General features: G+C 37.6%; 1 protein-coding gene across 2 annotated transcripts in view; it reads left to right on the top strand.

Annotated features, from left to right (window-relative positions):
* Nrt (Neurotactin) overlaps positions 1–14,601 on the top strand; it is a 358,799-nt gene that overhangs the window by 259,016 nt on the left and 85,182 nt on the right. The window contains exons 3-4 of one of the 2 annotated variants that reach the window (XM_069841121.1): positions 8,146–8,313; positions 10,451–10,588. In XM_069841121.1, coding sequence (XP_069697222.1) covers positions 8,146–8,313; positions 10,451–10,588 — 306 coding nt within the window. The remainder of the gene's footprint in view (positions 1–8,145; positions 8,314–10,450; positions 10,589–14,601) is intronic. The other variant, XM_069841122.1, reaches the window with a different exon arrangement.

Raw genomic sequence — 14,601 nt, 5'->3', positions numbered from 1 at the left:
AAGCCGTCTTTAAATATTTTATTACAAGAAGTGAAAATACAGGAAAAGCAACGGCCGGCTAATTGTGAACTTTTGGAGGCTTAATTCTCGCGTAACAGGGTCGGTGTTGTGCTATAATTATAAGATTCTTCAATTATGTATTTATTATTAATTAGAGATCTACGTCACAGGGATTTCGCTGTGTGTCCATCTAGTTTGTAGCTCAAGGAAGTAATATACTCTTAAGAAAAGTTGTAAGGTACGAGAAGACAGACTATACATATCTCAGATTTATAGAATAATTAAATGAACCAGTAAAGCGTTATCAAGTCAAGCTTGGTAGACTGGACTCAGAACTCGTATCTGACAATGGTTTTCAATCGCTCATTATCTCTCATTGTTCTCTGAGCAATTGTGGATCGTTAGAGCAAGAGAGATAAGATAGAGTAACAAGGTTCGATACGCACCATATTTCATTTGTAATAAAATTGAATGAAGACCAGTAGGTCAACTTCAGAGGCATTCAGTGCTGGGAATAATGCCACCCTATTGTCAGGAAGTCGCTTTTGTTTAAATATATGTAAGTATTTATATAGAGTCAAGAAGTAAGGCGGTAATATGCATACGAGTATAACATTATATTATCTTACTGAACGTGAACTACATACAGAAAGGTAAGAGAATGTAAAAATATTAGATTTCTTAAATAAAAAAAAAAACGCTCGAGTGAGTAGGCAACATAAATAACAGGAGTATAGTGCGGGAAACTTGACAAAGAAAAAGAAAAAAAATATTAAATTTTAATAGACTAGTGCTAAATTTATGCTTTCAAACTTTTCAAATATTCTGTTACCATAACTAGGATTAATAACAACAATAGTGGTGGTGGTGGTAGTGGTGGTGGTGGTGGTGGTACCTGGTTACCAATACGTCTCGAAATATTCCAAAATACGAAATAAATAATATTAATATTCACATTTCTGTATAGCTATTACTGGTATTAATAATATGCTATTGGTTAACGTTTTCTTAAGTACAGTGTCTGTTTCTCTAATTGTAAGCTTACACAGTCATAATGTGTACAGTATTTTGGATAGAAAGAAAAAAAGTTCAGACGTCTTTAAATTCATATATTTTCGATTTCCTCATTTTGTTGACAATTTCTACAAAGTGAATAAAAACAGGAATGACAATAATTGCACTTAAAGACATTATATTATATTGTATTATACTGATATTATATTATACTGAATACTGATATTATATTATTTTGTATTGTATTATATTATATTATATTATATTATATTATATTATATTATATTATATTATATTGCTTCATTTAGTGTTCTGCCCAAGGGCAAGTTTTTCACTGCAACCCCAGCTTTCTCCAGACTTTCCTATTTTCTGTCTTACTCTTTGTTTCCTCATATGATCCATAGGGTAATTCGGGGGAATATGGGCACGTGGGGAATATGGGCAATATTACGTTTTCATGTCTAAACTCTTGCAACGAATTAGGTTTCTCCGCTAATAACGGTTAGTATAAAGTAAGAGTATCGTAATGGTTGCTGTGGGAAGCGCGCTGTGCAGTATTGTCTCGTATTATTGTTAAATAGCCATCTGAAACGTAAGTATTGACTTCCAAATATAATAAAATTTCACAATACTTATTTTAGTTATGTTATATGCAACAGATTACACATTAACTTTAGAAAATAGTTTAAATCTAATAGTATACATACAGAATACACATCTTGAACTGCCGTTCTATTGCGTCAGACGTTATTTTGTGAATAGTTTACGGTGGTGCCAACTGTTGAAAGGAAACCCTACATGTCAGGGTAATATGGGCGCTAATGTTCGGGGGAATATGGGCAAGCATTACACTTCATAAAAATACTCTTCAATCTTAATGAAAATGATTACAAGAGCGAAAGATGTCATTGCACCCAAAGAACACAAACTGGTGCATTGAATTTACCCTAAAGAAAAGGGAAAAACCATTACCCTTGTGCCTGCTTCAATTCAGCAGGGAATTACTTTCCTCCAAGTATCATTATAAAAGGAGTGAGGACAATAATGACTGAAAGAACAGCTGCCTGCTGTCAGTAAGGTGTACTTCAACAAACAGTCTGCCTACATTAACGGAGATACGAGGTGTGACCATTAAATTCCGAGACCTATCCCATAAGTGGAAATAAAATTACCTCATTTAAATTTGGCTGCCATCCCCTTCAAGGTAGTCCACTTGGGCAGCTATATACTGATCCCAACGCGTCTGCCATTTTTCGAATGCCTCCTGAAAGTCGCGTTCTTGAAGCCTGTCAAGCACCTTCTGCGATTCTCGTTGGATCTCCTCCACAGGGACAAAACGGTGACCCTTTAGCTTGAATTTCATCTTCGGAAACAAAAAAAAAAAACAAAAATCGCAGGTGGCCAAATCTGGTGAATAAGGGGGTGAGGAACGACGACCATCTTATTACGGGTGCAAAACTGGAGTGTTGCGAGAGCTCTGTATGCTGGCGCAGTGTCGTCATGGAGCATCCTTTTGTTCTTTGTCCAGAGTTGTAGTCGTTCATATTCAAAATGGACGTGAGGATCATTATGCACAATTTGTCGAACTTTTTCGACATTTTCGACAGTGTTGCACGTGTGTGGTCGACCTGACCTCTCGTCGTCCTTCAGCGATGTTCTGCCATTTCTGAAATGCGAATGCCACTCAAAACACCTCGCCTGACTCATTGCTTCATTCCCGTAGACTTGCTTCAACATTCCATGGGTTACGGTTGCCGATTTCCTAAACAATTTGACTTTGGCTCTCCGCTCCAGTTTAGAGTCCATCGTGATTTCGCAAATTCGCGAATGCACGTGCTGACAAAACCTTGTGTAACACAGGTCTCAATGAAGATAGCGCTTCGAAACTTTGTTTCGTGTCTCTTCAAGGTCGTCTAATGTCCATGTTGCGCACGCATGTCAATCACGTGATCCCTTCGCCCACAGCAGACACAATCTCGGAATTTAATGATCACACATGGTATATTTTTCTCAATAATCAAGAACTTCGTTGTTTGTTTCAACATCAGTAAGCATGCACCTGGAATTTTGATAGTGGATGGACGTGATTCACATAGTTATAATTCTGACACTCTTAATTTTGCAGTAGAAAACTAATTATGCATATTTTGTCTTCCTCTACACACCACAACCTGGCTTCAATCAGCAGATAAGGGTCTGTTTGGCCCTCTGAAGAAAGCTTACAACAGTGGTGCTACAGATTTCTTCAGGCAACATAGGAGACCTTTTACGAAGGTCGAGTTTGCTTCCATTGTCTAAGAAGCATGGAACAGATGTGTCAATGTATGTCTGGCTGTAAATGCCTTCCGAGCTTCAGGCCCTTCTCCACTGCACATGAGTGTCATTCCTGATTATGCTTACATTGGCACTGCAGCATCAGGTGACTAACCTACAATTCATACAATTCCTTCCACTGATTCAAATGTCTTAGAATCTCCAAACGTCACATCGCCAAAGAGTCACATCATCTGCCAAAGGCGTTACGGAATAACCATCACAAATTGCATATTATACAATATATTATATAATTAATATAGTTATATTTTGAAGTATTTTAAGTGTTTTTTCACTTCTTTCAGTTGACTGTGATTCTCAGCGTTCATGCCCATTTTACCCCTACACTCGGGGGAATATGGGCAAAACACATTAACTTGCATTTTTCAGTTTTACTTGCATACGTTTGGGAATAAACAGTCAGGATTCTTATATAATATAGCTAAATGGTTCAGAAACATATCCCAGCTGTAAAATTAATTATTAGAAAAAAAACCGAGAGATATTGCACCCGAAATACTACTAAGGTGCCCATATTCTCCCGACTTACCCTATATCTTAATGTATTCTATCATCTGATATCTTCTTCTACCCCGAACTCTTCTCCCGTTCACCATTCCTTCCCGTGCATCCTTCAGTAGATAGTTTCTTCTCAGCTAGTGACCCAACCAATTCTTTTTATATTATATTACTAGTGGCTTGTGCAGTAAATGCTGCAAACTAAGTCCATAAGAAGTTCAAATAAAAATTGTTCAGATTTATTTTCAATGAAGAATACCAGACATTTTGAAAGTTATTTGCTTCCATAATAATGAAACATACTCTCTCTGAATGTTTTTTTTATGATAAATACTTTTCCATGAACCTATCCATCTTAAGTTCTTGAGTTTCAATGCGATAACACAAGTAACAATGTCAGGACGATCAGCGAGTTTTTCATGTGGGAGTAATGCAGTAGCTATTTCAGGTTATTGCGAATTGTATGTGAAAGTTAAGAAAATGTAAGGTTTGTCATGCTTTGAACAAAAGACTTTAGCATCTTGGTATAGCTGCTGCATGTTTCGTGAACTACCTTGAAATGTAAAGGGCAGAACCACTTTTTCCCACAAAGAGATCTTGCTGAGGTAATCAAGAGACTACAAAATCTTGTAGGTCTCTTATTTTATCAGTAAGTAATACGTTTTATTTATTTTATTTATTTATTTATTTATTTATTTATTTATTTATTTATTTATTTATTTATTTAACCTGGTAGAGATAAGGCGATCAGGCTTTCTCTTCACCTCTTTTCTTAGGAATTGTAATTTTTGCACTTCCTCCAGACAATAATTAATAATAATAATAATTTATTTATTTAATCTGACAGGATTAAGGCCATAAGGCCTTCTCTTCCATCCTACCAGATAGCACTACTGATCTACCAAAAAATTGCTGGATGAACTTGTGTGACTAATGAATGTGTGAGAAATGGTTACTAACAGCAATCCAAAATGGTACAAACTGAAGTAAAGTCTTTCTAGTGGGCTTGTTTTGCTGGCGTGGAGTACTGTATTGCAGTTGTGATTCATCAGGAAAGAGGAGGTGATATATTTAATTAGACCACAGTGAGATTTAATTGGTCCCCCCTTGTCCACCATGCACAACATAACGGTATTTTGGTGTCTCACCATCTATGGAGACAAAAACACCCGCAATGTCCTCTGCAGTAACTTTATTGTATCGCCGTTATCTAGCACAGTATGATCAACAAAACTCAAATCTGCAGATGGCACGTTTTCTTTTGCCAATATTTGTCCTGCATTTTTGTAGGAAATAGCATAAAGATTGTTAACAACGTTTGGAGTGTATTAGGTACCTATGAATGCTGGACATCATTTTGTTCTTTGAAGAGCTCTATCAAATGGTACCCTATTTGACCCTGACTCCCATTTGAAATTTTAAAGTGATACGCCACTGACCCTACTTCCTGTTAGAGCTGATTGATGAAATCAAGCTCAAGTGAAAGTTCACATGTTGTTTAGTTATAAATATTTTGTCTGGAAAATTTTCATACACTAATTTCCGAAATAAATGACTGTTACGGGTGGTCTGAATTACTCTGTATAAAACCCCAAAAGGTTTCACTTTCATATCATCAATATAGCATTAACGTGTACAATTAATTAGTGGCAAGTACTCACATAATTGCATTAACTATAATAATATTTCATTTTTAGTGGAAATAATGTCATCAAACATTCTTAAGTTTTGTAGTTCTTAATATCCAATACACAGCTGTACTCGAAAAACTACAGACCAGAGAATCAAACCTGTAAATTATTTTTATACGTTATCAAAAAATTACTCAAATGAAGATCGACGTATGATATATAGTGTAACATTATAATGTATAATATAACATATTGGCATTATGATATCAGAGAATCTGAGCCACATGAACTCTAAATATATCAGCAATCCTGCAGATCATAGCCTTCGTGTAATATTGTTTATTGTAGTGTGTGTTTTGTTTTAATACAGACTTTTTTGCCATAACATATTTCTTGTTATCGTAAACTATCTCGACCTGCGGTCTGGAAAACTATTAGAATTTGTGATATTTGTCATTCAAATTTCACTTCTTATTGTGGAATTAATTCATTATATTGTTTCTAAGTTATTAGACAGTTGATAGATTTCAGTAGTCGAATTGTTCAGAAGTTTTTTTTATTAAATAGGTTATAGATGCGGATGACGTGAATATGTTAGGAGAAAATTCACAAACGATTAAGGAAAACGCGGAAATTCTACTTGAAGCGAGTAAAGCGATAGGGTTGGAAGTAAATCCCGAAAAGACTAAGTATATGATTATGTCTCGTGACCAGAATATTGTACGAAATGGAACTATAAAAATTGGAGATTTATCCTTCGAAGAGGTGGAAAAATTCAAATATCTTGGAGCAACAGTAACAAATATAAATGACACTCAGGAGGAAATTAAACGCAGAATAAATATGGGAAATGCTTGTTATTATTCGGTTGAGAAGTTTTTGTCATCTAGTCTTCTGTCAAAAAATCTGAAAGTTAGAATTTATAAAACAGTTATATTACCGGTTGTTCTGTATGGTTGTGAAACTTGGACTCTCACTTTGAGAGAGGAACATAGGTTAAGGGTGTTTAAGAATAAGGTTCTTAGGAAAATATTTGGGGCTAAGAGGGATGAAGTTGCAGGAGAATGGAGAAAGTTACACAACGCAGAGCTGCACGCATTGTATACTTCACCTAACATAATTAGGAACATAAAATCCAGACGTTTGAGATGGGCAGGACATGTAGCACGTATGGGCGAATCCAGAAATGCATATAGAGTGTTAGTTGGGAGGCCGGAGGGAAAAAGACCTTTGGGGAGGCCGAGACGTAGGTGGAAGGATAATATTAAAATGGATTTGAGGGAGGTGGGATATGATGATAGAAACTGGATTAATCTTACACTGGATAGGGACCAATGGCGGGCTTATGTGAGGGCGGCAATGAACCTCCGGGTTCCTTAAAAGCCAATAAGTATAAAGTAGTAGATGTAAACAGTATGGATCAGAGTGACAACGAACAATTTGCAGGGAACCAGTACCAGTCGTGTGAGATCGAGAACATGCACCGGCTTCAGCTTTTTATGTATTTGTATTTATTTATTCACACTGCAATGGGTATATACCCGGTGGCAGTGGTAACTAATTACACTCAATAAAGACAATAATAAACACAATTAATAAAAAATACAATTAATAATAATACTAATAATTAATACTAATAATAATAATAATAATAATAATAATAATAATAATAATAATAATGATAATAATAACAGGGAACATCCTAAATTAAATGAAGCACGATCAGTTAAAATAACATTTAAAGTAAATCTAATTTGTACCTTAAACCTATGTTCGAACTAAAACCCACGAGTATGATATGTTCATATCTGCACAAGTACCTTTCAACACTACACTCATTTCGCTGTCAACTCACTCACTGCACTGGAACTACGACACATTTCACTGATTCTATCCTGATTTCACTAACACTTCAAAAACATTTCACTGTTCAAATACTTTGCACTGCCAGTATAAACTATAAAGCTTCACTGACAGGAACACGTTTCACCTACTCAACACACTTCACTGACACAACATAATTCTTCACTGATAGAACACTTCAATAACAAAATATGAATTACACCCTTTAAATACTGTGTATAATTATCGTCTATTAGTAAAGTCCTTAAGCTTATTTTTAAATACATTTTTGGTTGTTGGTAAAGCATTCCAGTCCCTGATATGCTGTAGGACAGTAAAAATATTCCACTGAGATCTCACGTATATACTGTATATCTCAAATACCGCCCTACAGCATCAGCGGGTATGTGATATCTTGACGAAACTGGAGTACCCCAAGAAAGCGCTTCCATCACGACGTGGCTGGGAATCTAGCCTGGATGGAAGGCCAGCGCTGTGACGCTTGAGTAACGGATGTGGCGTTCAACAACCACACGAACAAGATCGTTTATGAAAAAACTTACTCGGGTAGGAGCGCGTTCTGTAGCTCTATTCCGATGCGCCAGAGACGAGCGTGGAACGTGACCCTCGCCCGTCACCTCTACTCGCGAGGGACGAGGAGAAATGGAAATAGTAGGTAGCTTGATTTGGCGTGAAGCTAGGACAGAAGTATGTGGCTTGTAAAAGAAAAATGAATTTGGCTATGCAATCTACCACTTATGGCTTAAAGATGTTATGTCATCTGCAATAGTATCGAATTGAGAAGGCGTTTGTGTCGTTGTTACAGGAAGGAGAGTTGGACGTCGAAGAAGGGAAAGACCTTCTGCAGGAGCCTCCCTGCATCGCGACCAACGCCACTCCAAGTGACGCAGGCACTGATAAGGAGCAGACGCCTCCCAGCAAGGGTCCTCGACTGCCTTCCCTGAAGCTGGCGAACCCCTTCTCTAAGAAAAAGGTACCGACAGACGAAACAGAACTCTATTTATCTCAGTCTACGCAATTCTCCATTTCAAAGGGTTTCGACATAATGTAGATTGCAGATATCGTTCAGCAAGTATAAATGTATTCGTTTGCTGGTTTCTAGAGGACATTAATAAAAATATTGTATACCCAGGTACTGTACGTACAAAAGTTTTCTCATATAGGAGATGCAGTTGCAAGTGATGCAACTGGCTTAGTTTAGTTATTTAAAGAAATAAGTTCCAAATATTTCAAAATATCAAAAATTATATCTACTCGACACGTTAGTCATTAACTAAATTTAGGAATGATTTATAAAAGAAGAAGAGAGCAAGAGAAGAGGAATAAGTGGTTGTAGTAGATAAAAGGAGAGGAAAGAAGAAAGAGCAGATAAGATAGTACAGGAAAAGAGAAGAAAGGATGACGTGGAAAAAGAAAGCATGGGGACGTTCGAGAAGAAGTAGATAGATGGACGACGATGAATAGTAGAATAAAGGAAAAGGAAGGAAAGGGGAGTGGAGAAGGAGAAGTTGGGGAAGAAGAGAAAAGAAATAACAACAAAGAGGATAAAAAGTACAAGAGAAAGAAAAGAAGGGGAAAGAGAAAGAGAGAGAGAGGAAAGTAGGAGACGAAGAAGGAGATCCGAGAGGAAGGAATATTGATAAGTACCATTACGGTGGCTCAATGCTACGACACGGAGTTTGTAAGCCAGGAGGCCCAGTTTCAAATCCCGCTCCATCCTGAATTCATAGCTTGTGTTCGTCAAGCTAGTAATACAGGCAATAGAGGTACCCCACTTCCCTGCGACATCCTAACAATTCATCATCCTCATTTATTACGTGTGAAATGCAGGTCCGCCGCATATGGTTTATTCTGGATTCTGTCTGACAACTAAGTGATCTAAGCTTCCAGGTATTAGCAATCTACGAGCCCGCTTGCTGAGTCTGGGCGAAAAAGACAAGTTAAGAACCGTTATAAGAAAACTTATCATTACTACCTCCGTCAATGTAAAGCACGAACCATGAGCATTGCAGTTCCCCTACCACCATCTCTATGATCATTACAATTAACATCGTAATAATCATCATCATCATCAATAGGTCTATCTACTTCCGAAGACTGGGAACTTTAACCCGTTGCGTCTTCAGTCTTGTGAGAAATATGAACCGCCACTGAGTAGCGAGCCTCTCTGTTCAACATGCCACACAACACGTAAACAAGGCTAGGAACACACCCAGTGCTTGTGGAAGGTAAATACTCGTAAGTTTTCAACGTCGAAAAAGCCACGGATTATTTTCGCTGTTATTGTGGAGGACTGAGGAGTAAGAGATGAAGATTTTTACTCACGTCTTTCTTTACACAGCTTCAGCAACGGAAAAAAGTCTGTTTCGTAATTGTAGTGATAGTGATATTTATTATAGTTCACAGAAAAAAGTACATACATATAATCATTGAAACCTTACATTACATACTTTATCATTTACACATAGATACACAATTTTTAATATAATTTCTAAATTTAACTATTTAATATAAGATGTTTTATCTTGCACTCGCGATTAGTTTTGTTTCGTAATTATAGCTTTGGATCTATTAGAGTTCCATGAATACTAATAGACAATCAGCCAATTGTATTTACGCAAGTTATATGTACGTCTGAATTTAATGAGAGCATTCCCACACGCATTCTACATTTAGTTAGTGGCAATATGCACACCACACCAATCTAAGATTATAGGATGAAATCATAAGCCTATTTCTTGTTATAGCTCGTCAACCGCTACAGACAAATAAATGACCAATGAATGTAGTGCGTACGTGTACATGTTGAGGGCATTTATGGGCCTACAACTGTCGAGGTTTTACCCTTAGCACATTCGTGGACGTCTATCGACCGCAGTTATAGGACACAAAGTGGGGACTACAATGATGTGTGGTCAGCACAGCGCCGGACATCCAGCTGACGCAACAGAGTGTATCATTTCGACAAAGGCAAACAGCTTCTTGCTAGCCCGGATTCGAACTCATAATCGTGATTTCTGAACAACGGTGCAGCTGCGAAGTGCAAAGTAACATCCTCACAGGCGACATGGCGGTATCGTGGCTGTTTCTGAGTGGTTTTGTGTGCGCAGGATCAGGGCGGCGAAGGGACGGAGGCGGGAGACGCCGCCGCCGGGGACGAGGAGCGGGGCAAGAAGGCGGGACTGCTGGAGGCGATCCGCCTGCCCCTGGTGTCCGTGTTCCCTCGCTCCAAACTCAAGCCCACCAAGGTAACTTCGCCTCTCCGGTCTCTCAGTGTCAAGCTTCTCTCGCTTTTGGTATGCGTGTCTCTTAAAAAGGGAACGGCTGAATTTCAATGCGGAAGGCCTGGCTTTGAATCCAGAACAAATTGTTGGGATTTTACAGGCACAAACACGGTGATGCGGCACGCTTTGTGGCGAATATCTTTTTTCCTTAACGCTTATTCTTCATAGTACGGCACCAACACCACTATCTCACTATCACAACCTTCATCAACCTCACCATCCTCATCTTCATCACACTTCTGCTCCCCTAATAATTGTTCTTCCTCTTCCCTCTCATCATCACTTTAACCATCCTCGAGTTCCTTATCATTTTTATCATCTTCCTATTATCTTGTTCCTCATCATCACCTTTATCATCTTCCTCATCATCTTTATCATCTTCCTATCTTCTTGTTCCTCGTCATCACCTTTACCACCTTCCCCTTCTTCATCATCTTTATCATCTTCCTATATTCTTGTTCCTCGTCATCACCTTTACCATCTTCCTCTTCTTCATCATCTTTATCATCTTCCTATCTTCTTGTTCCTCGTTATCACCTTTACCATCTTCCTCTTCATCATCTTTATCATCTTTCTATCTTTTTGTTCCTCGTCATCATCTTTACCATCTTCCTCTTCTTCATCATCTTTATCATCTTTCTATCTTCTTGTTCCTCATCATCACCTTCACCATCTTCCTCTTCTTCATCTTTATCATCTTTCTATCTTCTTGTTCCTCGTCATCACCTTTACCATCTTCCTCTTCTTCATCATCTTTATCATCTTTCTATCTTCTTGTTCCTCGTCATCACCTTTACCATCTTCCTCTTCTTCATCATCTTTATCATCTTTCTATCTTCTTGTTCCTCGTTATCACCTTTACCATCTTCCTCTTCTTCATCATTTTTATCATCTTCCTATCTTCTTGTTCCTCCTCATCACCTTTACCATCTTCCTCTTCTTCATCATCTTTATCATCTTTCTATCTTCTTGTTCCTCATCATCACCTTTACAATCTTCCTCTTCTTCATCATCTTTATCATCTTCCTATCTTCTTGTTCCTCGTTATCACCTTTACCATCTTCCTCTTCTTCATCATCTTTATCATCTTCCTATCTTCTTGTTCCTCATCATCACCTTTACCATCTTCCTCTTCTTCATCATCTTTATCATCTTCATATCTTCTTGTTCCTCATCATCACCTTTACCATCTTCCTCTTCTTCATCATCTTTATCATCTTCCTATCTTCTTGTTCCTCGTTATCACTTTTACCATCTTCCTCTTCTTCATCATTTTTATCATCTTCCTATCTTCTTGTTCCTCATCATTACCTTTACCATCTTCCTCTTCTTCATCATCTTTATCATCTTCCTATCTTCTTGTTCCTCGTTATCACCTTTACCATCTTCCTCTTCTTCATCATCTTTATCATCTTCCTATCTTCTTGTTCCTCGTTATCATCTTTACCATCTTCCTCTTCATCATCTTTATCATCTTTCTATCTTCTTGTTCCTCGTTATCACTTTTACCATCTTCCTCTTCTTCATCATTTTTATCATCTTCCTATCTTCTTGTTCCTCATCATTACCTTTACCATCTTCCTCTTCTTCATCATCTTTATCATCTTCCTATCTTCTTGTTCCTCGTTATCACCTTTACCATCTTTCTCTTCTTCATCATCTTTATCATCTTCCTATCTTCTTGTTCCTCGTTATCATCTTTACCATCTTCCTCTTCATCATCTTTATCATCTTTCTATCTTCTTGTTCCTCGTCATCACTTTTACCATCTTCCTCTTCTTCATCATCTTTATCATCTTTCTATCTTCTTGTTCCTCGTCATCACCTTTACCATCTTCCTCTTCTTCATCATCTTTATCATCTTTCTATCTTCTTGTTCCTCATCATCACCTTTACCATCTTCCTCTTCTTCATCATCTTTATCATCTTCCTATCTTCTTGTTCCTCGTATCACCTTTACCATCTTCCTCTTCTTCATTATCTTTATCATCTTCCTATCTTCTTGTTCCTCGTTATCACCTTTACCATCTTCCTCTTCTTCATTATCTTTATCATCTTCCTATCTTCTTGTTCCTCGTCATCACCTTTACCATCTTCCTCTTCTTCATCATCTTTATCATCTTCCTATCTTCTTGTTCCTCGTTATCACCTTTACCATCTTCCTCTTCATCATCTTTATCATCTTTCTATCTTCTTGTTCCTCGTCATCACCTTTACCATCTTCCTCTTCTTCGTCATCTTTATCATCTTCCTATCTTCTTGTTCCTCATCATCACCTTTATCATCTTCCTCTTCTTCATCTTTATCATCTTCCTATCTTCTTGTTCCTCATCATCACCTTTACCATCTTCCTCTTCTTCATCATCTTTATCATCTTCCTATCTTCTTGTTCCTCATCATCACCTTTACCATCTTCCTCTTCTTCGTCATCTTTATCATCTTCCTATCTACTTGTTCCTCATCATCACCTTTACCATCTTCCTCTTCTTCATCATCTTTATCATCTTCCTATCTTCTTGTTCCTCATCATCACCTTTACCATCTTCCTCTTCTTCATCTTTATCATCTTCCTATCTTCTTGTTCCTCGTTATCACTTTTACCATCTTCCTCTTCTTCATCATCTTTATCATCTTCCTATCTTCTTGTTCCTCATCATCACCTTTACCATCTTCCTCTTCTTCATCTTTATCATCTTCCTATCTTCTTGTTCCTCGTTATCACTTTTACCATCTTCCTCTTCTTCATCATTTTTATCATCTTCCTATCTTCTTGTTCTTCATCATCACCTTTACCATCTTCCTCTTCTTCATTATCTTTATCATCTTCCTATCTTCTTGTACCTCGTTATCACCTTTCACCATCTTCATGTTCATCATCATCCTTATCATCCTCCTGTTCCTCATCACCATCTTTACCACCCTCCTAGCCCTCATCATCAATCTCACAATTCTATTGTTTCTCATAATCAACTTCGCACTCCTCCTAATCCTCATATTTAACTTTACTATTGGCTTACTCCTGTCATCATCACTTTTATCACCTTCCCCATAATCACCCTCACCATTCTTTTGTTCATCATAATCAACTTTACCATCATTCAAATCCTGATAATCACTTTTACCATCCTCCAGTTCTTCAACATCACCCTTCTATCCTCCTGTTCCTCATCATCACTTTTCCAACCTCCTCTTTTTCATTATCACACTAATCATCGTCCTTGGCACCTCCCCTTCTTTGTAAACATTTTCGCTTTCCTCCTGTTCCCATTATATCAACAGCCTTCGGTTCGTCGTAATTATCCTTAGCATTTCCATCAACCTCCTGGTCCTCATCATCTTCCTTATCATCCACTCCTGGCTCCTCCTCACCATCCTCCATATTTTGTTGTTCCTCTTCTTGATTCTCATTATCTCTCGCAATCCTCCTGCTCTTTATCATCATCCTTTCCATTCACCTGTTCCTCAGTATTATTCTGACAATCCTCATAATCATTCTCATCCTCCTCCTGTTATCACTGCCTTCCTTCTCCCTAGCGTTATCCTAATCTTTCTCGACATCACAGACACTAATATTTATAATCATTATAATTATAGTATCTAAAGTACTAGGAAATATGGTGAGTACATTTGGTTTTTGTTGGACAAAGAGGTGGTGGGAAGTGTATGTCTAAGTGCTTTGGTTTTTCTTCCCATTGCATTTTGTTTAGGAGAACGAAAATACGACGAAGAGAAAAAGCACAAGTGTGAAGCTAAAGAGTAACAGAAAAGGAAAGTACAACTGTGAACAGCAGAAAAAGCACATCAAGAAAATTAGAGAATATGATGATATCATAGTGATCGCGGGAATGCGAAAAAGAGAGGAAAAGAAAGTGTACGTACAAATCAGATGTTTTTCCAACATGTCTCAAAGTAAACCAGCGATAGGAATTCTGTCACCAGTTACAAGAAGGTCAAATAATCCTATTCAATAGCGAATT

Source organism: Periplaneta americana, chromosome 12 (genome assembly GCF_040183065.1).
Source record: "Periplaneta americana isolate PAMFEO1 chromosome 12, P.americana_PAMFEO1_priV1, whole genome shotgun sequence".
NCBI classification, from domain to species: domain Eukaryota; kingdom Metazoa; phylum Arthropoda; class Insecta; order Blattodea; family Blattidae; genus Periplaneta; species Periplaneta americana.
This window is presented reverse-complemented; position numbering and strand designations above follow the sequence as displayed.